General features: G+C 35.3%; 5 protein-coding genes across 9 annotated transcripts; 2 read left to right on the forward strand and 3 right to left on the reverse strand.

Annotated features, from left to right (window-relative positions):
* The first annotated feature begins 102 nt into the window (after positions 1-102).
* On the forward strand, positions 103-3872 carry LOC114872086 (N-acetyl-D-glucosamine kinase). 2 transcript variants are annotated; one of them, XM_029178864.2, is made up of 7 exons: positions 103-318; positions 1546-1717; positions 2430-2514; positions 2585-2683; positions 2751-3003; positions 3080-3378; positions 3449-3872. In XM_029178864.2, the coding sequence occupies exons 2-7, from the start codon at positions 1653-1655 to the stop codon at positions 3782-3784; spliced, it is 1137 nt and encodes a 378-aa protein (XP_029034697.2). In that variant the 5' UTR covers positions 103-318; positions 1546-1652; the 3' UTR covers positions 3785-3872. The 2 variants fall into 2 exon arrangements, with proteins under 2 accessions (XP_029034697.2, XP_029034696.2); XM_029178863.2 differs by lacking the exon at positions 103-318 and having other exon boundaries at positions 1539-1717.
* Positions 3873-4408: 536 nt separating this feature from the next.
* LOC114872082 (nuclear hormone receptor HR96) lies at positions 4409-7957 on the reverse strand. Its single transcript, XM_029178855.2, has 5 exons — positions 7820-7957; positions 6312-7660; positions 6017-6233; positions 5527-5946; positions 4409-5465 (listed from the first exon to the last, which is right to left on the reverse strand). The coding sequence occupies exons 1-5, from the start codon at positions 7955-7957 to the stop codon at positions 5268-5270; spliced, it is 2322 nt and encodes a 773-aa protein (XP_029034688.2). The 3' UTR covers positions 4409-5267.
* Positions 7958-9104: 1147 nt separating this feature from the next.
* LOC114872083 (lymphocyte cytosolic protein 2-like) lies at positions 9105-16261 on the reverse strand. Its single transcript, XM_029178857.2, has 9 exons — positions 15626-16261; positions 14604-14666; positions 14260-14318; positions 13054-13640; positions 12647-12993; positions 12438-12579; positions 10284-10457; positions 10053-10191; positions 9105-9772 (listed from the first exon to the last, which is right to left on the reverse strand). Exons 1-9 carry the CDS (start codon positions 15707-15709, stop codon positions 9625-9627), a joined length of 1743 nt encoding a protein of 580 aa, XP_029034690.2. The 5' UTR covers positions 15710-16261; the 3' UTR covers positions 9105-9624.
* LOC114872087 (glutaredoxin-3) lies at positions 10445-20983 on the forward strand. Of its 4 annotated transcripts, none has more exons than XM_029178868.2 (5): positions 10445-10534; positions 14098-14726; positions 15555-15637; positions 16761-17394; positions 20898-20983. In XM_029178868.2, exons 2-4 carry the CDS (start codon positions 14703-14705, stop codon positions 17380-17382), a joined length of 729 nt encoding a protein of 242 aa, XP_029034701.1. In that variant the 5' UTR covers positions 10445-10534; positions 14098-14702; the 3' UTR covers positions 17383-17394; positions 20898-20983. The 4 variants fall into 4 exon arrangements, with proteins under 4 accessions (XP_029034701.1, XP_029034699.1, XP_029034700.1 ...); XM_029178866.2 differs by lacking the exon at positions 20898-20983 and having other exon boundaries at positions 14098-14221; positions 14509-14726; positions 16761-17591; XM_029178867.2 differs by lacking the exon at positions 20898-20983 and having other exon boundaries at positions 14098-14192; positions 14509-14726; positions 16761-17591.
* LOC114872081 (RRP12-like protein) lies at positions 17674-23183 on the reverse strand. Its single transcript, XM_029178854.2, has 20 exons — positions 22911-23183; positions 22654-22834; positions 22461-22587; positions 22195-22377; positions 21963-22122; positions 21714-21892; positions 21408-21643; positions 21162-21329; positions 20984-21092; positions 20746-20910; positions 20541-20662; positions 20364-20478; positions 19428-20301; positions 19197-19354; positions 18872-19125; positions 18637-18797; positions 18387-18566; positions 18190-18309; positions 17968-18127; positions 17674-17895 (listed from the first exon to the last, which is right to left on the reverse strand). The coding sequence occupies exons 1-20, from the start codon at positions 23044-23046 to the stop codon at positions 17802-17804; spliced, it is 3882 nt and encodes a 1293-aa protein (XP_029034687.1). The 5' UTR covers positions 23047-23183; the 3' UTR covers positions 17674-17801.
* Between the last annotated feature and the right edge of the window lie 3980 nt (positions 23184-27163).

The following is a 27163-nucleotide window of genomic DNA, read 5'->3' on the forward strand; positions in this document are numbered from 1 at the left end:
CTAGGTCGCTGGTTCCCCACCATTTACCTGAAAATTTCACGGAACTTCGTCGAACTGAATCGTTTATAAGAATTGTGTTACGCGTGAATGGTGTGACGACTGCAATCGACAGTGACCAATGCAAGTTCGCCCGGTAAAGTTGCTCTTTTGTTACAGTCAGAAACGGTTCAAACTTGCGTAACTATCAGTCTATGATTTATCCAGAATTTTTGCACTCGATCATGTGGATTTGCTCTCCACGTATACAACGCGATACGTGAACTAATTAGTCGACATATGTTCGCTAAATCACTGCCGAAGAATCGTTGAAAGTTTATAGTAAGTTGATATAGAAATGAAAAATTTGAACGCCATGTTGTATATGTGTTACCAGTTACCATTTTGTCCGCATCCTTGAATAATTAAGTTTAAACTTGAAGTATCAGATTTTCCTTAAATTTAAGATTTTTATTGTTAACAAATTATCTTATATATTATTTATCCAATGTAAATGTCCTGTTTTAAACTAGGCATAATCAGATACAGTAAAACCTGGATAAATGCAACCAACATTGGGACCCAGTGGTTGCATTTATCCAAGCGAGGTGTCGAATCTCGGATTACACACGACGACCAGCCAAGCGTGAACGTAGAAAGAGACAGACAGTGGTGGAAAGAGAGAGGTCCGATGATCAAAGGAAAGAGCCGAAACGTATCGGTGTGACTAATACTAATTGAAGTATAAAACTTTTTTATTTTTGACTTTTTTTTACTGAAACTTTTACTAACGCATCGGTGAAATTTTTCTGATTACAATGGTACCAAACACGATATAGTTTCAATTATAATTACTTGCTAAAATTGATGTTAAAGGTTGGCAAAAAGCAACAGAGATCGACATCAAAACCAGTCGCGGTGTTGGCTCTGGTTTCAAAGGTTTCATTTATCCAAGCACGGTGGCGATTCTGGGCATTTAATGTTGCATTTATCCAAGCGAGGTGTCGATTCTGGGTATTTAATGTTGCATTTATCCAAGCGAGGTGTCGATTCTGCGTCTGTACACATGTTTTCTATTTAGCCGACATGCCGACTCTGTGTCCGTACACATCTTTTGTATTCAGCCGATATCATTTATGTTCAGTTGTGGTGTCAATTCTATGTTGTTTATTCGATTACTATTGTTTATAAATATAATTCAAACTATATCGTGTTTGGTGTCATTTTAATCAGAAAAATCTCACAAATGCGTTAGTAGAAGTTTAATTAAGAAAAAGTTAAAAATAAAAAAGTTTTATCGTTCAATTAGTATTAGTCACATCGATATTACGGTCGGATCATATTACACGGTTTCCTCGCCGAGCGGCTCGGTTCGGCTTAGGGGGATCCCCCCAAGTGGAGGGGATAGCGATGTTGCACTTATCCAAGCATTCTTTCGTTGCATTTATCCAGGTTTTACTGTATGCCTGCTTGTTTCAATCCCATCCTTGAATTCCTATATCCTGTAGGCGGCAAATTTCATCTCAAGAACCGAAACGAATTTGAAATCATCTTGTTAAAAAATGGCAGGAAAAAAGAAAGGGAAGGGAAAGAAGAGGAAGCGCGTTAACGAATTAGAACTTCGTCGAGAGCTGAGGAAGCGGGGACGCGACGGTTCTGATTGGGACGAAGAGGAAATGCCTCGAGAGAAGGTGGATCTTTCGCAATATGCCGAGCAGATCAGAATTGGCGGCATCGAGGGGTGAGGAATTAAAAGTTAACTCATATTTATCGTTAAATTTCATTTTATTAAAGCGCCAAAAATCATAATCAAAATCATACAATTCACGTAACGCGTAATATTTCTTATCGGAATATCTTATCTTGAAACGAAAAGAATTAGCGGAAGTACATTTATAATCGGCATTTATTAAAATTGTTATTTCGTCAACAAAGAATTTTTACTTCTTTGCACAGAGAGATTTCCAGGAAAGACGTACTGATAAATACTAACCTACACTTTGTTATCAGCGGATGTGGATTTACCATTGAACCTTTAACGCTATAATTAATTCCGCACTCACTTCACCCGAGCGTGTTATCGGGGGAAGAATAAATATATAAATCTGCACAAATTATATTGTATTTATTTTTATATTAATGTGAAAATACGTAAAGAGAGTAACTGTTGTATATATTTCTCGAAAACTAACCAATTTGCTATGTGCGCATGCGCGCGCAATTTGATTCGACGCGCTTTTGCGATCTAGTTTGAACGTGTACAAAAGGAAGGCAATTTATAATCTACTTCAACTATAATTACCTTAATTGATTCTAACAGGCTATACATGCTTTCTGCTTTTAACTTTTATACATGATTTCATCTGTTCGTGATCATTTCATACCATCAAAATAATGATGGTTTCGAACGGTTGAAAATTCTATCAAAAAATAAATTTTTTAATCATTTTCAGCGGTGGAACGCACTCCACGCTTATCATTATCGATAGTAAAGGAGTACCACTGACGGAGGTCAAAGGACCAAACACCAATCACTGGGTAATATCCTAATGGAACATATCAGTTAAGTATTTTCATTTTTTTTTCATCTGAATAAACTTTTATTCAGATCCTTGGAATGGAAGAGACTGCCGCCAGAATCAATGCAATGGTGGAGAAAGGAAAACAAACTTTGGAAATACCTGAAACAGTTCCCTTAAATTGTTTGGTAAATATTATATTAGTTATTTCAATTCAATGAATCTATTCCAGTAATTAATTTTCTTCCTGACCAGGGTCTTAGTCTAAGTGGATGCGAGGAGGAGAACACGAATCGTTTGCTCATAGAAACCATGAAAAAAACGTACCCAAACGCTGCTACAGCTTATTTAATCAGTTCAGATACTTTGGGTAGCCTTAGGACTGGTTTACCAGATGGTGGAATTGTTCTAATCGCCGGAACAGGTAGCAACGCTTTAATGACTACTCCTGATGGTAAAACTGTTGGATGCGGTGGATGGGGACATATGATGGGAGATGAAGGCAGCGGTGGGTGTTAAATTGATCGGCAGCAACAAAAATCATATAATTGATTAGTTGAATCGAATGACATGGTAATTTCTAGCTTATTGGATCGCCCATCGCGCGTGTAAATACGTGTTCGATGATGTCGATGGTCTGAATCCAGCCCCAAAACCTGTCAGCTACGTGTGGCCTGCGATGAGGGGCTATTTTAATGCACCACTGATGAAGGATATGTTGCCGCACGTATATACAGATTTCGATAAAAGCATGTTCGCCAACTTCACCAAAGAGCTTGTAATCGGCTGTGAAAAAAGAGATCCTCTTTGTTTGTATATTTTCCAAGAAAATGGGAAGTTTCTTGCGAAACACATTGTGGCTCTTTCAAGGAAAGCTCATCCTGTAAATTGACCTGTTGCACTTGGCAAATTGAAGTAAAAGTTTGGATACTAAATTGTTGATTTTTTTCCAGGATCTTAAGCTAGCTAAGGGAGGACTGAAAGTTGTCTGCGTAGGATCGGTTTGGAAGTCGTGGGAATTCATGAAGGATGGCTTTGTGGACGAAATTCACGAGTCAGGTACAGTGGACGAATTGAGTTTACTTCGTTTAACAGCATCGGCAGCGTTAGGCGCTTGTTACCTTGCTGCGGAAAAAATCGACTGGCTATTCACGAAATCCTATGAGAAAAACATTGAAACGTTCTACCATTATAAACGATTAAATTATGTGAAGTCAGTGGAAGCTCTGCCAGAAACGGAAATGGAATTCATCCCTTGTGGTGGTATAAGTATGAAAGAAAATTTATAATAAAAAATGTAAAAATTGTACAATTACTATGAATATTATAATGATTCTATTTTTTATACGCAATCATTGTTAAATATAACTAGATAATGTATTTTGTACATAATTTTTACAGAATATTTTTTATAAACAAAAATGCAATAAAATATTTTCATATATACATATACACAAAAATTTGAAGTTTGTCGTTCGTTGTATAGATAACAATTGACAATTCTCATTTGATACGTTATATCTTTTTGTAATTACCTCTGCTTTCAATTCGTTAATCAAAATAACGTATCGAATGCGAGATATCGACTGTCAAACTTTTTTTCAGCAATTCCTAAATCGTTATAAGTAAAATGGTACTGAAAAAAATTTGGGATTGGATAACATACACTTTTTGTTTCGTTCTTAGGACAGCGGGATATATTTTCCTTGTATTCCTTAGCTTCATATTTTTTATCGCATTTACAACCCTTACGGTAATTGTGATTTTGAATATGCTTGGTTACCAATTTGTAATAGATGATCGTGATTGATTTAAAGAGAAGGTACTTATTCGTTCAATTTCTTATCGTTTATAAATTAAGACAAACCGTCAAAGTGATAACAGGAATAAAGTAATATATTTAAAGTCAAATGTAACAAGTATTTGAAAAATATATTTTGACATTATATCACATATTTATTGTGTACATCTTAATCTTCGTAATGTGATAACACATTTCTCAGATTATACCGCACATATTCATTTGTATGTTTAAATTGTTATCATATTTTATAAGAACTGATTTTATCTTTATTTTATCTATTGAAAATCTTTACTTTTCTTTGAAAATAAACAAATATTTTTTTTTTTTTAAACATGAACATAGAATTTGGCATAAGTATGTACAACAAGTATTTTTTTCTAGGTATAACAGTTTAAGGTACATTCGTCAAAATGTTTTCAACAATCATTATGCTAATACACTGTGTGTATGCATTTATCCTCCGTACACAGACAAATTGATACAACACGACGAAATACTTTTCTATATTCATTTAAGATTATAATCTCTGGTTGTCATGAAGTTCAACGTGTCAATAGTCAACGGTAAAGTTTTCATATCTTACAAGCGAAAGCTTCTTTAATTACAGTAAAATTTTTTGTATTCCAGATAAAAATTAACTGTACTACTTTATACAGATGCTATTCTAATATGACTTCGTTTAGACGTAAAGTTTGATACAAATAAACTTCTTTCTACAATCTCATTTATACAATGTTTACCCTTTATATATACATAAATTGTGTGTAGGTACTCCCAATCATAAGTTTTTGGCTTCATACAATTTGTACAGGTTCTTTGAATGCTTGAAACATTATTTCGACACTTTATATAGACATGCAATCTTTTTAAAATAAAGCTATAACAGCATTTGTTTAATTTCTCTATTTGAAGAAATATTAATCAAGAAAGTTTCAAGATTATTCTTCTTATAATACATTGAACAAACTTCAATGTTTCAAGTCAAATATTTCTATAAGCAGTGGCTCTACTCTCGATGGGTTTAAATTAAGATAAACCCCAACAACTTCGTTGTTCAGTCTATGAAGATCGGAAATTTTTTGAATTAACTTTAAAAACATAGATTTGGCCTCACATCCAGGGTATATGCTTTCCAAGTAACGTCTGAGCAAATAATAATAAGAATTCTACAAAAGATAACGGATGATTAGAATTTAATATCATTTATAATAAAATTCCGAGACTTACTTGTTCTAGTTTGATAACATCGTTATGCACCACTTTTGGTCTATCAGGTGTAAATAAAGCAATTGCGCTTAAAATTAAAATAATATTCTCGTCTCTCCATCTCGAGTCAAAACTTCTAAGAAACCTTGTATGCTCAGCATAGAGGTTTCCGTTTGCCTCCTTCAAAATATCCACTTTTATATTCGACATACTTTCTTGACTGTGTGGGATGCACCACATATCTTTCTCAGCATCATAAGTGAGTGCCGATCTTAGAATCATCATTTCCGTGGAGCCTCCTTTTAAAAGAGCGATCTGATCTTCTTGACACATATTCTTAAAAGCATTTATTTTTTTCGCCATCTTTATTAAGCGTCTAATAGCAATAGCTGTTAGATTTATAACATCTAATAGTGCTGGATCGGATCGACCGAAAATATTCTAAAAATAAATAAAATTTTTAATTTTGTAAGATTTGTTAATAAGCAAAATTAATTTTAATGAGCATCACCTTAAAATTACAATCTTCACCAATTAAATGTGTTATATCATCATCTAATGGAGCTAATAATGCTTTGTTAGCCACTATTAATTCATTTAACTTTGCTCTTTCAGCGTCATTTAATTCCCTTCTGGTCTCTATGCCACCAAGAGCCGAATATGCTGAAAACTCTAATTTAATTGCTTCACAAAGAATTGATTCAATGGAATTTGCAAGAATTGGTACACTGAAAAAGAGTAAATAATTGAGATAACGTATAATATTAAATTTCTTGATTTCAAATAAATTTACATTCCATTTGTACCTTTGTACATCTTGAAGCACATCTCTTGTAACATCTGTTACATTCTTGTTCCAATCACCACTACTGCTCGGTTCGATTCGTTGATTTATGCATTCTTCTTGATTCGAATTTGTAATTAAATCCGTCAGAATTGGATTTTCTATGTGTCTTTGTTTAATTTTAAATGCTGGCTTAAATTTATGATTTAAAACATTAGTAGCTTTTAAATCATCTTTATACTGAATGTTTGTTTTATTTTCAGATGATGGATCTTTTTCTACAGTGCCACTATCTTCCTCGAAAAATTTTGAAATTTCAGGATCTGCCTCTAATTTGCTAACAACAGCAGGATCTGTCATGATCTTTAGAAGTAATTCTTCATTTTGAAATATCTTTGCAATAAAATTCGAATTATTAACAAGCTTCGTGATTACGCTTGGATCTTGATTAAATTTAGCAATTACGTTATTTTCTTTAGGACATGCTTCTTTGCTAGATTTCGTACATGTTTCTAATTCTTCAGGACAAACTTGCATACCTATATGCATTTCTGAAGTTACATCTAGATTCATTCTTTTAGAATGTAGCATATGGTCACTATATGGAGAATTCTGTACAGGACTATGATTTAATTTATTGTAACAGGATGTATTATCAAACTCTGAAGAATATTTTAATGATTCACTGTTAGCAGAATCAAAATCAGAATTTAAGTCTAAAGCATTCTGTTCCAACCTTTTTGAACTTATTACGAATTCTTTATCCTTTTCTAAATTATTAGAAACAGATTTAACTTTATCACATTTTTGCTGATTTGCTACAGGTGAATCCGAATCACCTCTTAATCTTTCCATTTCTGTTTCATTTTCCTCACGGTGAGGAGAATTCTCAAAATTAGAATTGGAATTATTAGAAGAGTTTTTCATCATATCAAGTGTTTTTGACCCACTTATAGTTCCATTTTCTGGAGGACTAGAAGGACTTGGAACACTGGCAGCTGTTACCGGACTCAAGCTTTCTGTTACATTCTGCCTGCTAGCATCTAGGTCTGTATATTTCCTATCGGATTCCCAGAAATACGTATCCGACACGGTTGATGCAACTGAATTAATTGACATAGAAGTGTCATCAAACGTGCATTCATCTATACAACCCTTTTTAACTTTTGGTGCCTTTGAATTATCCCCGGTAGGTCTCTTCTTTGCACGATTTTGTTCTATCTTTTTTCTCTTCAATACCTTATCCTCTTCTGACATAATATACTCTTTTCTCATACCAATACTAAAACATTTGTCTAAGCGACATTTCTGACAAAAACGTCTGGTAACTGGTGTGATATTACAATTTTGTGTAAAAGGACATCTGAAATCCTGTGGAAATAAAATAAACATCTTAATTGGAATAATCATAATTTCAAATGACATACTAAAGTTTCAATATACTTGATCGGTTAACAATAAAAAAAGAAAATACTGACGTGTGTAAACAAACAGAAAAATACAAGTGGCACATTGAAAATATGTAGTCACCTTATTTTTCAAAGCGTTCCTTCGAAAGAAAGCCTTACAGCTTTCGCACGAGACTGCGTTAAAATTATAACCGAGCGCACGATCGCCGCATACTCCACAGATTTTGTTAGCCTCTCTAGCCGGCTGTTCATCTTCCATTGCTTCCCGGGACGATTTCTCGTGTAATTAACACTTCTTCTCTTAACGCAACATTATTCCTGATTTGTATCGCGCTTCTCCAACGACTGACTCATGTCAGTGTTGTTTATCGCACTGTTCGTGGTACAACAGAGCGAATTGCAATTATTCGGACGTGGTTGTTTATCATACGACTATCATTTTTGGTCCAACGCCCCGGATCTAAAAGATGCTACCTCAAAAGCTTTAAGTGACAAGCTAAATGGACCGCTCAATTGGCGTTTAGTTGCGAGCAGTTAACGGGGCGGTGCGCACAAAACCTGTCCTGTGTTTCGCTATTAATCCTCCCACCACGTTTCCCGATCTGTAGCAACAACATCGGCTCCTTAAAATAACTAAATCAGATGAATCTAGGGAGTTTTTGAAATGCATCATTTTTCACCGAAAAAAGTGAAAGCCGTTAGAGTGAATTCCCGCGCGAAATGCGCGTCTTGGAATTTCACCTGAATCTTCAACTTATATTAATTCACGAGAGCTTGATGGCGTATTTTACAGTAGGTAAATCGTACATATAATACTTTCTTCTAGGAAATTGTTATCAGTATGATATCTAGCGATAACGTACTTCACTTTTTCACGATACTTGCTTCGCAAAGAAATTATCAGATTATATAATTATATAGAACGAATAGATCCCTTGCATGAACGTACAGAAGGTTCAAAGTACAGGCGTACACAGGTTTAACACGTGAATTGACAATCGAGCAAGGACGATTTAAAAATAATTGATTTGAGAATAAATACGTACGTCATGAACTTTGAACTATCTGCTTGAATTATCACCGAAATCAAAAAACCTCGTTGTCACATCAAGTCACTTATTAATGTGCAAGTAATTGCGTATGGGTCTTGAAAACTAAAAACTCAATTGAAGGAACGTTTACTTAATTCGTTATATCGTTATCAATCAAACACTGTTTAAGATAAGTAGGAGCGGTTGAATCGTGAACTTATATAGATTCGTATTCATTATTATCTATCTCGTTGAAATTATAAACGAGAGAGAGGCATAGATTACATACGAATTAGTTTCAATCATGTACCGCTGTTTATCAATTTATAATTTTTAAATCCAATGATTATAACAGCTGAAATTAAATAAGGCTTGTTCAGAGAACGCCGGTACATATTTTGTACGATTTATTCCGTGACACTTAAAACCATAATAAATCAAACGGTACAAAAATTCTTTGTTTAGAATAAATTTAAGAAATCATATTTACAAATTGGCAGTATACATCTATCTTTTAATTTCACTTCCTCGAATTCTAAATGACTTAAACAAAACGAGTATACGTATAAAACAAATAAATCATTTACTGATATGTGTATAAACTGACTATCATTACAAGAATAAAACATTTATCGTATTCTTAGACTTAACATTAAAATATATATATAAATGTTTATATTAAAAATATACAGGTATTTGAGAAAATCCGTCTTCTGATAAACATTTGTTCTTCTGATAAATGCATTTGAAATGTACAAGATTAAGTTCGCGTTTACCCACTATTATTCTACCTTCCCGCATTCGTAAAGGCACACCTGTTAAAATCTCTATCGACAGGGTTTGATCGGGCAGTGTTTCCATTCAGCAAGCTGGTTGATGGAGCTTGGAGAAATTTTTATTTACCCGGGGTATCAGTTAATTTCGTACTGCCCATTTGCACACCCCCGCTGTGGAGCACCAATTCTTCTCTCGAGTAAAACATCACGATCTCTTCGACGCTGGAGAACGATTGTTCGTTCGCTTTCGCCGAGCCCAATGCGTACCTAATCATGAATTAAGCGTTGTTTAATTTGCTTACAGGTCAAGTTCGATTAATATTAAAATGACGCATCTACGCGGCGTACATGTTGTCAAGATCACAGCGAACGCGGATCTGAAGCGAGACTATTAGAGTACATGTAATTTATTTCTCTCTTATCTCTGTGCTAAATTTTGCAGAATGATTAAATGTCTCTTATGTTGCAGAACATGTACCGTACCCAATAAGAACACATACGGCGAAAGCATATACTCAGCACATCAAGAAATGTTCATTTCTATTACCTATTATCTGGCCTCTTCCTTACTGGAACATTATAAACCTTATCCTTATACCAAAGCACCAAAGCCAATGGATTATTCACGTTAGTCGTGGACGGTCTCAGTAGGAAATATCCATCTTGTGGGTTACCATAGATACTTTCTAAATAGGGCAAATCATAGTTATATTTAGTCAAGAGGTAACGAGCCAATGATAAGGCGATCATACATATCATTAACGTTTCAAAAACTTACGTTCTTTGATAAGAGAAGTTGCCTGTTCTCTGCTCACGTTATGAAACCACGGTTTATCAATGTAGGACTGTCTTTCAGGTGGAGGCGGAAGTGGTCTGGTGGCTCTTTCCGACGACAACGAGGTGTTGCTGTTAGAATGAGGTAGCGTCGCTGATTTCTTCTCTGGCGACCGTTCTGTAACAATTGCAACAGACGTTAAACGAGCTACAACGATGGATCTACGACTGCTATAAACTTGACCCCATTCGAAGGTATATTTAGAACAGGATTCGATACAGTTTCATGTCACATCTTACTAACTTGCCAAGTTGAGACGCGCTTGGGTAAGAGTTGCCTGAGTCAAACACTCCGAGAGGCTCGCTTGCCGACGTATAGCAGTGTTTAAAGATATATGTCTTTTCGGATCACCGATTATCGTAGCCATTTTCGAACGGTCTTCACGCTGGGACAAAATTCAAATCGTTCACGCGTTTATCAAGAGCACGTGCACTAATATATCATCGTCGGATCTGGTGTTGTTCATGTTTAAAATGTTAAACAAACTGTATTATCGCAGAGTAGAGATTCTTAGGCGATGCCAGTTACGAGAGCAAATTCGAAACTAGCACTGAAAGGAAATCTTGGCAACTGGTTTAACGCGTTAATTTATGCTAACACTAATGACGTGCAAACGTCAAGGATTACATAGGCGTATTGTTCACGCTACAAATACATATGAGAGATAATGTACGCTGTTGATGTTCATCTTCACTGTACAATATTCATAGATGATACATCTAGCGATTGTTAAATATAATATACTAAATTAAATTAGATTCTCTACTTGACGACTGCACCGACTCAATCCGACCGTCACGAAATCACTGCACCGACTGGCATTTAACTTGAGATGCAGCCGAGAGCCACTTATAAAACTCGACCATCCGTTGGTCCCTCAGCATGGGGTACCTAAATTCCCCAAGGCTTAAAAATATACCTCGTCACGAGCGTACGTATTTCGGGATTGTTTTAGTCTCGTTTACGTTTCCAATTTAACACGTTGACGACCGTATCTGAGGACAACATGTGTGAACACAAACTGTTCAAATGTTTAAATTCTTAAGCCTTAAAGAGATTGCAGTTGAAATATAGAATCATAATTTACTTTGGATTTTCATGTCACATTATACCATTATCCCACTTCGAATAATCTGGGGAGTTGAAATCGCCGATCCATCCACTGATCGTCAACGCGTTAAGTTGACGATGCTAAATTTCGGTGTTGAAATGCGTGCCGCTCGAAAGTACATTGATTCGCAAAAAATCCGCTTCGTAAGTGATTTTCGTACCTGGCGGCTCAGGTGGCTGGGAGTAACAACATCGGGAAAGGCCTCTCTTGATCCTCACTATCATATCGGACACCTCATCGGCCAATCTAGCGCCTAAACCTCCCAGGAGCTGTTTGCTCAGTCTTAGATAAAAGCAGGAACACATTCCATTACACTGTTTCCTCTTCGGGTTTTTCACGATAATACCACGCTTATTTCGTTTCCTCGTATTTCATCGGTTCTCGATGAATTTTTCTTTTTTTATATTTAATCGTCGACCTTAAAACGTCTCTCTCGTCTCTATAGTTGCGCATGTTGCAAAATGTTTTGACGTGAAATTATTTTTTCTGGCACGGTGTTTGTTGCCGTTAACGAATGGAGAAAGAATTATTAACGATCGGAATGTGGGAAAATGGGCCACGATATCATCGACAAAGAATTTTGTTTGAAACATCAATAAATAGAACCGACGAACGAGTTGAAACAAAGAGAACGATCGTTCGTTCATGACTGACTGCAATTGCAACGAGCATCAGGTTGTACGAACATCGTGGCCATACCATTTGCCACGCAGATGTTTATGAGAAGCTGCAACCACCGAGAGACTTTTTTATTCTTCAAAAAATTCTATGTTGCCCATACTTTTTGCTGTACTCTGTAACACGTTGCGACTCTTACTAATTTCTTTTTTTTTTTTTCCTTGTGCGTATTTTCGTACTAGTGCAGCGGAAACAGTCTTTATCGTATCCTGGGAACCGTTTCCTTAAATGATTACTGCTCTCATTTTGTGGCTATCCGTTATCTTCGCGTTTTAAATTAAATACATAACAGTAAGAAATATACTAACCCTTTGATTTCTCTAAATTCGTCCGAGTTAAAGTTGGAGAAGGGCTAGCTGACGATTGAGGAGGTTTCGCTGGTAGAGGTGGGGGTGTTTTTATCTCCGTCGTCCTCTGAATAGGACTCAAATTGTAACTACTATCGTCTGGCTGAAAATATCAAGATTTTAATCGTGATTAACAATCATGATCAGAGAAAAGATATTTACACACTTACTGTTTCTGTAATTGACTCGTAAATTTCATACTGCTCCTCTTCTTCCTCGTAGCTGGTAACGCTGGCAGGTTGATAAACACTTTCTATGGAACTTCGGTTTCCACTGGTCAGCGATTGCTTGCTATCTGCTCTGAATATATTCTTCTTTTGATTCTGTTCGATAATTTGTTCGTCGAATGCCTCGTATTCGTCCTCGCTTTCTTCCGTTCGCGTTGGTAAATTTGCGACCAGATCGAGATTTCTAAGCATAGCTGGAGGCTTCGTTTGCTCTTTGCTTGATTTTTCTATGATCATTGGTTGATCGCTGTTCTTCTTCGGCTCGGGTGGAGGTGGTACAGCCATTCTCTCTGAAATTTACAATTTAGTTTGAATATTATAATATTATATATCAATTTATCTATACTAACTTTGCGTTTGACTAGGAGTATTCGGCTTTGCCATTGAGACATTGTATAAAAATGATTTCTGCGGTTGGGTACGTCCTAAAGGTGAAACTTCCACTTTCCTCGATTGCAAAGACTCGGGTTTCGGTCCTGCCATCGGTTTCTTTGTATTTCGTAGCTTCAGCTGTTCTTTCAGCTGCTCTGCCAATGATTTCTCTGTTTGCAACGAGTGCAATCTCGACGTATTCTTCGGTGAAACAGTTTTCGTCTCGTCGCAATTCGCGTACGTGTTTTCATCGCGTGGTATCGAACCGCAATTTGCATAAGTTCCTTCTTCCTCCTGTCTCGAGATCTCTTCTGTTCTCGTATCTTGTTGTTCAGGGTTTGCACTGTTTTGCGACAGCTTCTGATTACTTCTAAGTCCTAGGTTCGATTGAATGGCTTTCTGAGATTCTTGCAAGGCACTTTCCTCGTTCGTTTCGTCCTCGAAGTCGGTTCCCCAGGAACCGGTGTCGCTCAGGTGATCCTCCGTCACCTGCGATTCGAGTATCTTCTCCTCTACGTATTTCTCTGGTGTTTTTTTCACTTCTTCCACGAACGTCCACAGACTCCTAAAAGAAACGATGAATCTTATTTCTCGCCAATAGAATTTTATTTTTCTTATTGAAAGAATTCATAGCGTTAACGCGATATTGAATGATCGAGCTCGTCCCACGCGGTAGTATTACGTGCCTATGGCACTAACTCGCGAGCATCAAATAACCGAGTCAAGTTTGGCTTGGCCTTCGGAATCGCTAGCTACAATATATTTCGATTTTGCTCGAGCCATTGAACCTTCTCGGTATGCATACTGCGTCTCGCGTCGCTTTCTATAGAGACCGTCGCTCGCCAAATTTCTCGGCGGCCTGAAGCACGATGACGTTTAATTTACGGGGGAAACGCATGAATTATAGTGCATTTCCTTCAATGAAAATTTACATATTGAAAACTGGTACATATTCCAGTTAGATATTTAAATATAATGTTACTAATAAATCATTCATCTAACGTTTCGTATAATTGTTCCAGATGCGGTGATCATGCTTCGAAGGAGTGTCTCAAGATGCTTCACTGGCGTAGAGAGGAACCGTTAGATTGTGACATGGACTTCGTAACTCTGACTGGTTGGGAATAAATGCCATAAAACGTTGCTGTATGAAATCTAGCGCGCTTTATATTTCCTTTTCTTACCATATCAATGGACGCGTGAGGTCACTCTTCCACAGCGCCAGCTTCCCTTCCGTCAAGTGCTGGAATAATTACAATTAATTAAGAGGAGCATAAAAGAGAGCACGCGCCGGCTGGACCGAAATAACAGCTTTACACGAATTATGAATGGAACACGCTGCATTATCCTTGCATTTTCTTTGTTCAAATGATCTAAAATTTCTTTCTCTTTGATCAATTATTGTTTGTTTGACAAAATATCTATTTTTACAGGTGATGTTACAAGCTTCTACCAGTTATCAACTATGGAACATTCTTCTTATTGAGACTGTGACTCTGAGTTATTAAGTTCCAAATGAGTTACTCACCAATAGCTCGTCCCCATCGATCTTTCGTTTTGCGATCGCTTTGCAACATTCTTCTAGACCGTTCTGCAAAAGAAGAGGATACCGGTTCGATAAAACAGGATGCGCAAGAGTGATAACGCGCGGGTATGTTTTCTACAAATATTGACGCTACTAACAGTAATGAAACACAGCAAAGTGAGAGCTATCCTCTTACAAAACTAGATTACAAAAACTGTCCTTCCAGATTTATCGCTTAAACGACTTTAAATTGTTTAAAGAATAATTCTCTTAATTAAAAGTTCTATCACCATCTTATGGAACGCATTGCGTCGCCGTATTTAATTTTGTAAAATATGCAACTTTATGCTTTCATAAAATCTTTTTTCACAGTTGTTTTCTCTACCAGTCGGTATATTCAATCGGTACATGTACTTTCATTTTTCTTTCAAACATTTTCACATGAATCTAAAACAGCGTTTGTATTCTAGTCCCACGATTGTATGCTACAGAAAAGAAAGTGTAGCCTGATACGTGAACCTCGTATATTCATTTGAAAGACGATCGTTAAAAATATCCATGTGAACCGCTGTTTGTAAACATGTGACACATGGAATGCTTGACATTTCCGATTTGTCATCGGTTGATAATTAGATTGCAAACTCTATTAATCTATTATATCGGCAACCAGGTACCGAGACACCACGTTTTTATCGATCGTTTGTCTGTAGATCTGTATAAATAATTTCATATACATTAATTGTTATTTATCATTCACCAACGTATCAACAACATACACGGTTACAGAAATCTTAATAATTCGCCCCCTGTCGAAATATTTGCGTAATGATTTTTTATCGACTAACAGTAAAGCGAACGAACCCTTAATCTAATGTAAATATATAGATATTCGATAGGTCATCTTCAATTGATAATTTAATTCATACTTAATTGGCAATCTTCTTTTTTATTTAGGATTTCGGTGCGGAGTTCATTGTACCAGTGTTTGCTGTTGACAGTACGATGCATTACCGGAGTTTACTCACCTTTCGGAGCAGGTACAACACATCGTCGGTGCTCCAATTGGAAATATCCTCGAGAGCGTCGCTTCGCGACAATTTTTTAAACATTGCACCGTGTGTTCATGCGGCCGTCACTAAAAAAAAAATCCTCGCACGTGTTCACCGCCCGGTCGCATCTGCATCTGCTTTTTGTGGGCGAGGTGTCTTGACAGTCCTCAGTCCTCGCCGCTTCGTATTTTCCTCTTTGCCCCTCTGTATTCTGACGTCTGTCGTCGGCCGCCACTCGAATGCCTACATGACAAAACGTCCATCGTCGACCACGATTGGTCACTTTCTTATGGTGCACCTGTTTCATTAGATACGTTCCTGCATCAGTGACGCTCATGGTTCTCCTTCTGCACGCTGGTACTTCAAATTATTCTGACTGTAGATTCTTCAATTTTGTTGATTAATTTGTATTCTTATGCTGGAAGTTCTTACAATGAAGAAGCTGTTTGATTTTTATTCATTCTAAGGAACTGTTAATGATGAAATAGTTAGCTCTTTGACTACTTATTCTTCTTTGGTTTGACGATCTCTATTGAGCACCGTTGATTTAAAGACGAGTTTGCATTGTGATATAAATTTTGCATTTCATGTTTTTTGTCATTTAATTCAAACTTTTCGTCTTGAACAGATATTAATTTTAACTGCAAAAAGATTTCGACAAAGTCTGTCGTTTAAAATATTCTAGGATAGTGTAGAAAATACCGTTGATTTCTGCGCCGAAGCAGTAGTTCAACAGTCGCGAATCTCAACCTCCATGAAGGCAATGTTAGAAGTCGCGTAGGCGCCGTCATTGTCGAATGGTATTTGTGTAAAGTTTTTTTCGTTAATAACAAGTGTTTGATAAATATAAGAAAAAAGAGTGATAGAATGACTGTCGTCGATCTCAATTCTCAGCAAGAATACGAGAATCACATCAAGTGAGTAATCATAAATGTAACAGATTCGATACGTAGGTAATACATAACCTAGTAAATGAAGAATTTTTATTAAACAAGATCGTCTAAGTTCAGAAGTTAGACATTTTTATTGATATGGTGTTGTGATAAAATAAGAAGACTTTGATACTGCATTCGTATGATGACCTTCAACAACGTGTTTGTTTGCTACGCAGGTCGCAAGATCTTTCGGTCGTTCATTTTTATGCACCATGGGCCAGTCAGTGTACGCAGATAAACGATGTGATCGAAGAAATGAGCAAATTGGACGAATATAAAGGAGTTAAATTTGCTAAGATCGAAGCTGAAAAAGTACCTGATGTTTCTTTAAAAACAGGCATCACTGCAGTACCAACGGTTGTGTTAGCAAGAAATGATTCTGTAGTTGATAGAGTTAACGGAGCCAATCCTTCTGCTATAGCAGCAAAAGTTAAATATTATTTAGTTAATAAAGAGTCTGTTCCAATTGAAGTATGTAAGCCAAAAGAAAATCTTGAGGATAGACTTAAGAAATTAATAAATCAATCACCCTGTATGCTGTTTATGAAAGGAAATCCTGCGAATCCACGTTGTGGATTTTCTAGAACGATAGTCTCCATTTTAGACTCTTGTAAAGCAGATTATCAGTCATTTGATATTTTACAAGACAATGATGTTAGAGAAGGACTTAAAAAATTTAGTAATTGGCCAACTTATCCTCAATTATATGTAAATGGAGAACTTATTGGCGGTTTGGATATTGTAAGGGAAATGAGTGAATCTGGAGAATTGGAAAGCATGTTGCCTAAGAAAAGTTAATGTAAAACAAAAGTAAGTTTCTAATTACTTAGTCAGAAGACAGAAGACTATTTTATTATTATTATTCTTAAATTATTTTGTATCAATTACAAGGATTTCAATATTTTCTTTGTTAAAATATGTAATAAATTAAACCACTAGGGTAAAAAATATGCTTTTTTATAAACCTCATCTTTTAGTAAAATGATTATATAAAATAATAATACAGATATTCTGTACTTTATAACAAATCCTATTTACTTAAATATAGAGCTCTAATAATATATTAGTGTATTAACTGTTAAACATGTGTTCACACTCAAATTGATTATTTTATATATTTACATGTATTTATTTGTAATGAAAAGAGGTGACAACAATCATAAATTGCATGATAATTATTTCACAATTCCTAAATATTAATATCTAACAGACAGTTCCTAATTTTGTTTTTTGTTTTTCGCTTTCATTTGTGCACCTTTTTTTTCACCTTTAATAATGTTATTAAATTTATTTGCATTCTTTTTCTTCTTCCTGAAAACAATATATCAACAGGTTATTATACTAAACATAATTCAAACAAAAATTGTAGACACTATTACTTACCTTTTGTTTAGAACTGATCTAGATAAAGGTACATATGCATATGGATCTGGTTTACCCTTCTTCTTAACATCTCCTCCAGCTTTTGGAGCTCTATATTCTATTCCAGGTGATTGTTCAAACTTTCCTCTTTTCAATGGTCGATGAATTCCTGACCCTCCAGCTGTAAATAACAAAATTAAGTCAATAGAATAAAAGGAAACAGGTCACACTGGGATATATTACCTTTATATTTTGATGTGGCTGAACTTTTTAAACTAATATTATCAGAATTCTCACTGGATTTATGTTTCCTATCCTCTGGATGTGACGTAGTTATACACTGAATATCATCATCCATATCCACTGCAAACATGTACTCGTTAAAATTATTTCAATTAATCATATTTTCTTATACATACGTATATATTATATTTTTTTACCATAATCGTCTTCCGAATCACTATGCAAGAATGAAGCTTTCCTTTTCTTTCTAACTTGTGCTTCATCGTCTTTTTCATTATCTATTGTAATGATAAGACGACCATCTGGTGCCGTCTTGAATCCACGATCCTTTGATCTTGTATCGGATGTATTTTGATTTAAGGCTCTAGGTTGTGTCGCTAAAAAATTATTTTATAAAATTAATTATTCTTAAATTTGGATAATTAAATTTGGAAACTATATACTTACTTGATATATTACGAGCAGCTGCTGGATCAATGAGATCAACAATTTCCTCATTTTCTTGAATCCAAGCTTCTTTTCGTGATGTTCTTTTCTTATTTTTCCTTGGTTCTTCATTTTCTGTACCTTCGAATTCGTCCTCGCTATCTGCTAATATTTCCTCGATACTAAATTTTAATAAAAATAACAATTATTTTGTGATTTTATTAACAATCTTATTTATAAACAAATTTAAAGTTACCTCTTGGGCCTTCTCTTAGCGTTGAATTCGTCATCTTCCTTTTCGTCTTCCTGCAATTTTTTCGCTTGTTTGTTCTTCTTCTTCGCTTCTTCTATTTTGTTTATATTTTTCAGTCTCTTTTGTAACATTGTATTAGATATCATACTAGAGAGTGTTTCCATTCCATATTTTCTTAACAATTTGACTAAGATTATGCGCACTGTTTGTCTAAAATGTCTATGACAGTCATCGTTCATTCCACATAAAGCCTCCATCTGTAATTTGATTTATTAATTCAATAAAAGATTTATTAACGACACAGTTATTGAATAACTGTTCTACTTACTAATCTAGGTAAAGATGAAGCAACAACAGGAGATGGCATCACAGTAATATAAACTTTAATGTAGGATAATGCGGCTTCCGCTACTTCTCTCGTAGGACTTGCTATAAGTCTGCATGCATGTTCCAAAATTTCTTTAATTGTATCCATACCAAGTGAACCTATTTAAATATTCGTTAAAATATTTATTACATATTCAATTTCAATTATTTCGACGTTGAAAACAATACTTACCATTGAAATGATAAGTAACAGATGCAAGTGCTAACATGGATGCAGCACAATATTTAAATACACCCCCTAAACCAACTATTAACATATTGATATAATTTCTAAGATGGTTCTGATTTTTTAAGAATTTTTCAGTGATAGTATTCAACAGCTGGTAAGCAGATGTGCGACACTTTGTATTTATATCTTTTAAATATACTACTGCTTCAGGAACAACAGCTTCCAAGAATTTACTCCCCTCGAGTTGTGGATGAATTTTAACTAAATGTGTTAAACACCTTAATCGAGCTCCTCTACTTGGTTTTCCAACTTGAGTTACAGAAGATATTAATAGATTCTGTATCTCACGTCTATGCTGTAGTACAAACGTTTTACATGTCTCTTTTTCACTATCACATATTTCTTCCAAAAATCTGTATGCTTTCTTTTGCTCTTTTGTGTTATTACTCTCTTTAATATTTTGTGTACAAATATCATATAGCGTTTTTAATCTGTCAGTGTCTGTATATTCAACTAATAATCTTATTATATCGTGTACACTTTCTTTGAAAAAATTATCGGCATTAGGTTCATCTAACCTAGATAATGCACGATCAAATAATTCATGTATCAGTTCATTGTTTGTAATGGTAAGATACACCTTTATTGTATCGAATGCAGCAAGACGTTGTCCTTCTTCGTCAGTTCCGTTTGGTCTATTAGTATATAAATTCAAAAACAGTGGTAAATAGTTCTTTGCATATTTAGACAATTCAGCTATATCTTCTTGTTTATTATCTCCAACTGCTTTCGTTATTAATTTTCGTAAAGCAGACATTATTGATAACCTTAAACCTTTTTGTTCACTAAACGTCTTACCCAATAGCTTAGCAATATACTGAAATAGATTTATTTTGTAAATATTAAAGTACATACTTTGTATATATCTATTATACATACCCTAAAATTATCTTTTACATCAACAGCATTGTGGCATATACTTGGTAAAACAGCCCATATTTGTGAAACAATAAGTTCATAAGTCTTTCCACCTATAGGTTCAGCCGCTTTTTTCCTGAAATTAATAATTAAAAACTAAAATATTTGTCTGTAATTAATATAGCTAAAAATACTTACTGGCATACTTCACTTAAAGGTAATAATGTTTCTATAAAGAAATTAAGTGATCCTGTTGTTATACAGTCCTTTAATAATGGTAATAACCAAGTTCGTTTTAGATTAATTGCATCATTCTTTTCCTGCAAAATATAAATTATCGTGTTGTTATTGTCAATGTAGAATTATAATTTTTAGCTGTTTCTAATTATGCAAAATAACTTACATTCATTGGAATTGTATTTAATACCGTTTGTGCACCCATAGCTTTTATTGCAGCGCCAATAGCGTATTCCGCATCATTTTTTGAAGAGAAATTGTAAGAATCACGTAAATTTGCTAACGATTTTAATAAATCTATAAATTTTAAACTTCCAGATTTTCCGGCTATCTGCAATAAAAGAAACAATTTGACTACTTGAAAGAATTCAACAGAGAAATAAATAATTGAAATTAAATGTTACCTGAAAAAGTAAAGCTATTAAATGAAGAATATGATACCATGCTTCCAAATATTGATAACTTAATGCTGTGTGCATCATGAAAGCTATTTGATTAATTGTATTGCTATACCTAAAGTTAAAAAGAAGATTATAGAATACAGGTAATACATTGAAAAATAATATTTAAATTTATATTTACTTTATCATTTGTTCTTCATTTTCACACATTTTACCAACACAATCCTGCAATAATATTTTCATTGTATGCGATGTACCAGAGATGACTTCCGATCGGTCCGAGAGCCATAATTCCATACACTTCTCGAACAATTTTGGTAAAATAGCAGCGCACAAGTTCACCGAGTTTCTATAAATAAATGAAAACTATCAATGATTACCACTCGTGTACGAAAATATAAAAATTAAATATGCAATATGCACTTACTGTGCTAGATTTAAATGTGCTTCTTGCATGACTGCTAACCATGCAAGCGTCGGCTGCGTATCAGTTGTCGGAGGTTGAAAATCATAAAGAGCAGTAATGATCTGTCCATTTCTTTGCACTGGTAAAATAGTTTCCAAAGGTCGAGAGACAAATAAACCATGGAAAGTTTGTAAGCAACATGACGTTACCAAAACATTTTTCAATGTCATGAGATTCAACAATGATTCACAAATAGTCTAAATGAACAGAACAATGATTCTATTGTATACTGTAAATAACAGATGTAACCATGTTTGTAACATTTACCTTCACATGAGATCTCGGGAACTGGTGAAGTATATCTTTCAATAATGTAAGAATATGAAGAATATTTGTAATTCCACCAGATTCAGAAACAAGTTCTAATTGTCCAATACAACGTTTTCCAATTTGAGGAGCAGCTGGATGATATTGTGGTGGATTACTACTTTTCATAACATCACTTCCTACAAATCATTAAAGACATCCCAGAATAGAAACATTACTAAATTCTTATATACTTTTTTCATAATGTACCTTTTAATATGACACATATATCATGTTGTGCTTGTTTTCGTACTTTTGGTTTACTGTGTGTAATAAATGATAAAAGAGCATCCAGTACTTGTATTGTAGATGAATTGGACCATGTTGCTAATTCTTGAGCTCGAAGTAACAAAGACAAACAATGAATACACTGAAATAAATTAAACCTATAAATTGTATATTCTATTCATTGAAAACTAAACTACTTAAGTTATGAACCTACATGCCGAAGTATTAAGAAATCTTCTGATGCAGCATGTTCAGTAAGAATATTGAGAAAAATTTTACTTGCTGCTCCAAATTGCACATTCAAAACATTCTTAGGTACAGTTTTTAAAACCATTCCCAACAATGAAAGTGTAGCTGCAATTGATGTATCAGATTCAATTGCCTCTAAGGTGCTCATCTATTAACAAACATCAGTATTTAAAGTCATTAATAATCTATTATTTTCTTTGATGGAATAAAGTTAAAACATTTGAAATATACCAATGCAGCAAAATATTCTGTGGAAGACTCAGTTCCACCATTTTGTTTTATAATTTCTGTAACTGCTGACAACACAGCCAACATTTCTTTGTGTAGTAATGAATTTGATTGAAAATGACTTAGAAACCTAAAAAAAATTGTTATTTAATTAATATCCTTCAATTCTTCTTTAAAATTTACTTTAGATACTTACATATTAAATGATATATTTGAACAGTTGCTATAATTAGAAGCAAATGTGTCAAATGTATTGATAGTATTCTCTGTATAAGTTTCTGATTGATTATCATCAAGATCAAGTTTTTCTAACTGAGGTTGAATACCTTGGATAGCATCGTGTTTTTGTAAAGCCTCCTTTGTTATACCTGGCTTTCCTATAATCAAAAGGAAATGTTAAAAAGCTAGAATATTTATAAGAAATTATCATGTATGAAATTGAGAAAATGATACCTGATGTATCCTTTAAAAACATCCATGCTGCTTGTTCTCGATGTTTTTTCGTTACTGGATTAGAACTGGAACTTTGGCCCTTTGGCCAGCGTTTAGCATTTTTTCTACTATCTAAGCGTGGCCCTAATTTACCCATTTTGTATTCTCTGGGCTACTGATAGGGTATTCAAATTTATGTATTGATTCTCACCGGTAATATCTATCTTTTTTATGACTTTTATATCAAAAAATGATTACAGCAGGTTAGATTCATTTTACACGTGCATGGCAAAAGAATTAAGACTGAATCGGTAATGTTAATACAGTTGTAGTATAATTGACTTTCAAAAGATGGCAGTAAAAAGTAAAATTACCAATAATGCAGGGCTCCTACATAGCCGAACTCATTTCTAACACCATCTAGCATACAGATAATTTTATGTCACATGAAATGATATTTTTTGATTTGTGACATAAATGATATAAATAAAACGAGCACCCAAGAAATGATGTACAAGTCTCCAGGTAGAAGTAATTTGAAAATTACGATTTCGTTGATTGTTCACTCGCGAAAGACATCAACAAGGTAAAACAGACCAGAAATTTAATTTCTCGTTCATTCTGTAGGGCGCAGTTTGTTTGTTTGATTAATAAACAATTGTAAAATTAAAAATAATATTTAAATAATTTTTAATAGAATAATTAAACAAAATTTTGCAATATACCCACGCGGAAATGTAAAGAAATAAACAATTTAAATGGATATAACAATAATTTGATTAATAAACAATTGTAAAATATAAAATAATAATTAAACAAATATTAACAAATATCAGATAGAAATAGTTAAATCTGCGGAACCGGTGAAGCGGAACGTCATGCTTGATTGCGCGCGCCGCGCGCCGCGCGCCGGTACAAGCGCGACCTAGAGAGGGGTCAAATCTAGTCAGTCTTATCGCGCCCGTCTAGGGATACGGATCGAGCTGTCATGCATATACCGGTACGGGTTGATACCATGGATATTCGTGCATGGATTTATCAGTGTGTTACCACAAGTGTTACTGTGTGTGCCTATGGTGTTTCCTATAGTGTTTCCCATGTATTTTGGAATATTTATACGGATATATTAGTGCGTTTTATGGTGTGGTCACCCATGTGTTTTGACATTTTTATACAAGTGCATTAGTGTGCTGTGTGGTGTGGTACCCCATGTACCTGCATGTGCTTTATTGTGTTTTATGGTGTGGTTTCCTTTGTGCTTTGGCATATATTTACGGATTTATTAGTGGGTTTTATGGAGTGGTACCCTATGTGTTTTGGCATATTTATACGGATTTATTAGTGGGTTTTATGGAGTAGTACCCTATGTGTTTTGGCATATTTATACGGATTTATTAGTAGGTTTTATGGAGTGGTACCCTATCTGTTTTACTATAATTTTGCAACTATTTTATGGTGTTCTATGGTTTTGATCTTCATGTGTTTTGGGATGTATTTGCATGTGTTTTACCATGTTTTATAGTGTAGTTATTCCCATATAGTTTTGCATGCATATTTTTGAATTATCCTATGTATTAGCATATTAACTACAACAAATTGAGAGAAAACATATATCGTTCAAGAATCGTGATTTTTATGCTTACAGATGAGTGCTTTACCGTTTCTTTGACGAGCCAACAGACGAGCTATGGATCAATCTAAAATGCGTGGCGAGTGCAGTGGTGCAAGTCAACGATCGGTGAGTCGCATGCTTTAAAGTTCCTCCGGTTCCCATCATGTCGTAGGACGAATGGTCCGTAGCGACACGGGAATTGGTTGTAATTTTTATTTTTTGAGCGAGCATAGTGACCCACGAATATCACTGTATCATTTTATACAATGATAATCGTGCAAATTGTTTTTTTGTGTATTTTATGCCTTAGCTCAGGATAGGGTTTTCTTGTACATATTTACATATACATATAGATTTCGAGTTTAAAAATGTAGAGAAGTCGGATGACCCTCCGATTTCACAATACACTTTCTTTTCTATATGTACAAGAATTTATTTCGCGATGAGCAGATTTCAATATCAAAGTAATAAGCATGAATACTTTTAATTACTCCAACTACTTACTTTGATAAGGAAATCGCTCTTGAAATTGAAACGTTTTTCCGATTTTATTCGTGAAATTGGCATCAGGATAGTATATGGGCTGGCCCCCACAGGGGGGTGGGATTTTCAGATTTATTAGTGTTGCGAAAAATTTACAGCGCGAGGGTAACTATGACAGTGCACTGACTAGTATTCGGTGGGAATCCTTTTGGTTTTTAAATTCAATCCAATGTATTATTTATTTAATAAAATTAGTTACAAGGATTCCGCGGCATAAGACCGTGAAACACCATCTCATGGGAGACAAACCCATGCATTACTAGGCCTTTGCAGGCGCAGCTTTAGAATACGGAACATATGCAAATATGTTACCATATTCTAAACTGTAGTCCTTTTGTCTATACTATGGGCGTCCGTCAATCTGACACCGTTGGATGCAACGTGTTGGACGGGCGGGTAGCGCTCTTAGCGAAGGGGTGCATTCTGTCCTGGCGTTACGACGTCCAGGCGGGGTGGGTGGTATGTAGCGTCGAGCGCAAGTTCAGGGGGCCTAAGAACCTCCGTTGCCAGCTGATATTAGCAGTGCACCATGTTTTACGTCATAGTTGCCCAATTTTGCTTTTTAGTATTTGCTCTTCAAGCATAGTTTAAAGCTCCCCTTTCGTACTTGATATTCATTTTGTCACGTTTACGATTCTCGACCCTAAGTACTCATCATTCGCACTTCAGCCTCACGAACTCTATCACATAATCATTTATCCACCTGCATACCTTTGTGTAGTGAAATATTACCCCGTTAGATATTAATGTACCAGTCATGTCTCTAGATCAGAAGTTTCTATTTTAATTAGTGTTGCGAAAAATTTCCAACGCGAGAGTAAATATGACTATACACTGACTAGTATTCGGTGGGAATCCTTTTGGTTTTTAAACTCAATCCAATATTTTATTTATTTAATGAAATTAGTTACAAGGATTCCGCGGCATAAGACCGTGAAACACCATCTCATGGGAGATAAACCCATGCATTACTAGGCCTTTGCAGGCGCAGCTTTAGAATATGGAACATATGAAAATATGTTACCATATTCTAAACTGTAGTCCTTTTGTCTATACTATGGGCGTCCGTCAATCTGACACCGTTGGATGCAACGTGTTGGACGGGCGGGTAGCGCTCTTAGCGAAGGGGTGCATCCTGTCCTGGCGTTACGACGTCCAGGCGGGGTGGGTGGTATGTAGCGTCGAGCGCAAGTTCAGGGGGCCTAAGAACCTCCGTTGCCAGCTGATATTAGCAGTGGACGCATGTTTGAGTCATATTTGTTCAATTTTGCTTTTCAATATTTGCTCTTCAAGCATAATTTAAAGCTCCCCTTTAGTCATGTTGCTAGATCAGGATTTTCTATTTTAATTAGTGTTGCGAAAAATTTCCAGCGCGAGAGTAACTATGACGATGCACTTACTAGTATTCGGTGGGAATCCTTTTGCTTTTTAAACTCAATGTTTTATTTAATTAATCAAATTAGTTACAAGGATTCCGCGGCATAAGACCGTGAACACCATCTCATGGGAGATAAAACCATGCATTACTAGGCCTTTCAAGGCGCAGATTTAGAATGTGGCGGAGTACCAAATCTTCCATTTGATAAACTGCAGCTTTTTGTCTATACTATGGGCGTCCGTCAATCTGACACCGTTGGATGCAACGTGTTGGACGGGCGGGTAGCGCTCTTAGCGAAGGGGTGCACCTTGTTCTAGGCGGGGTGGGTGGTATGTAGCGTCGAGCGCAAGTTCAGGGGGCCTAAGAACCTCCGTTGCCAGCTGATATTAGAAGTGCACCGTTTTTGCGTCATAGTTGCTCTATTTTGCTTTTGAGTATTAGCTCTTCTTTCGTACTTGAAATTCATGCTGTCACGTTCATGGTTCTCGACCCTAAACACTCATCATTCACACTTCAGCCTCACGAACTCTATCACATAATCATTTATTCACCCGCATACCCCAGTATAGTGAAATATTAGCCCGTTAGATTTTCTATTTTAATTAGTGTTGCGAAAAATTTCCAACGCGAGAGTAAATATGACAATGCACTGACTAGTATTCGGTGGGAATCCTTTTGGTTTTTAAACTCAATCCAATATTTTATTTATTTAATGAAATTAGTTACAAGGATTCCGCGGCA

This window comes from Osmia bicornis, chromosome 9 (assembly GCF_907164935.1).
Source record: "Osmia bicornis bicornis chromosome 9, iOsmBic2.1, whole genome shotgun sequence".
NCBI classification, from domain to species: Eukaryota; Metazoa; Arthropoda; class Insecta; order Hymenoptera; family Megachilidae; genus Osmia; species Osmia bicornis.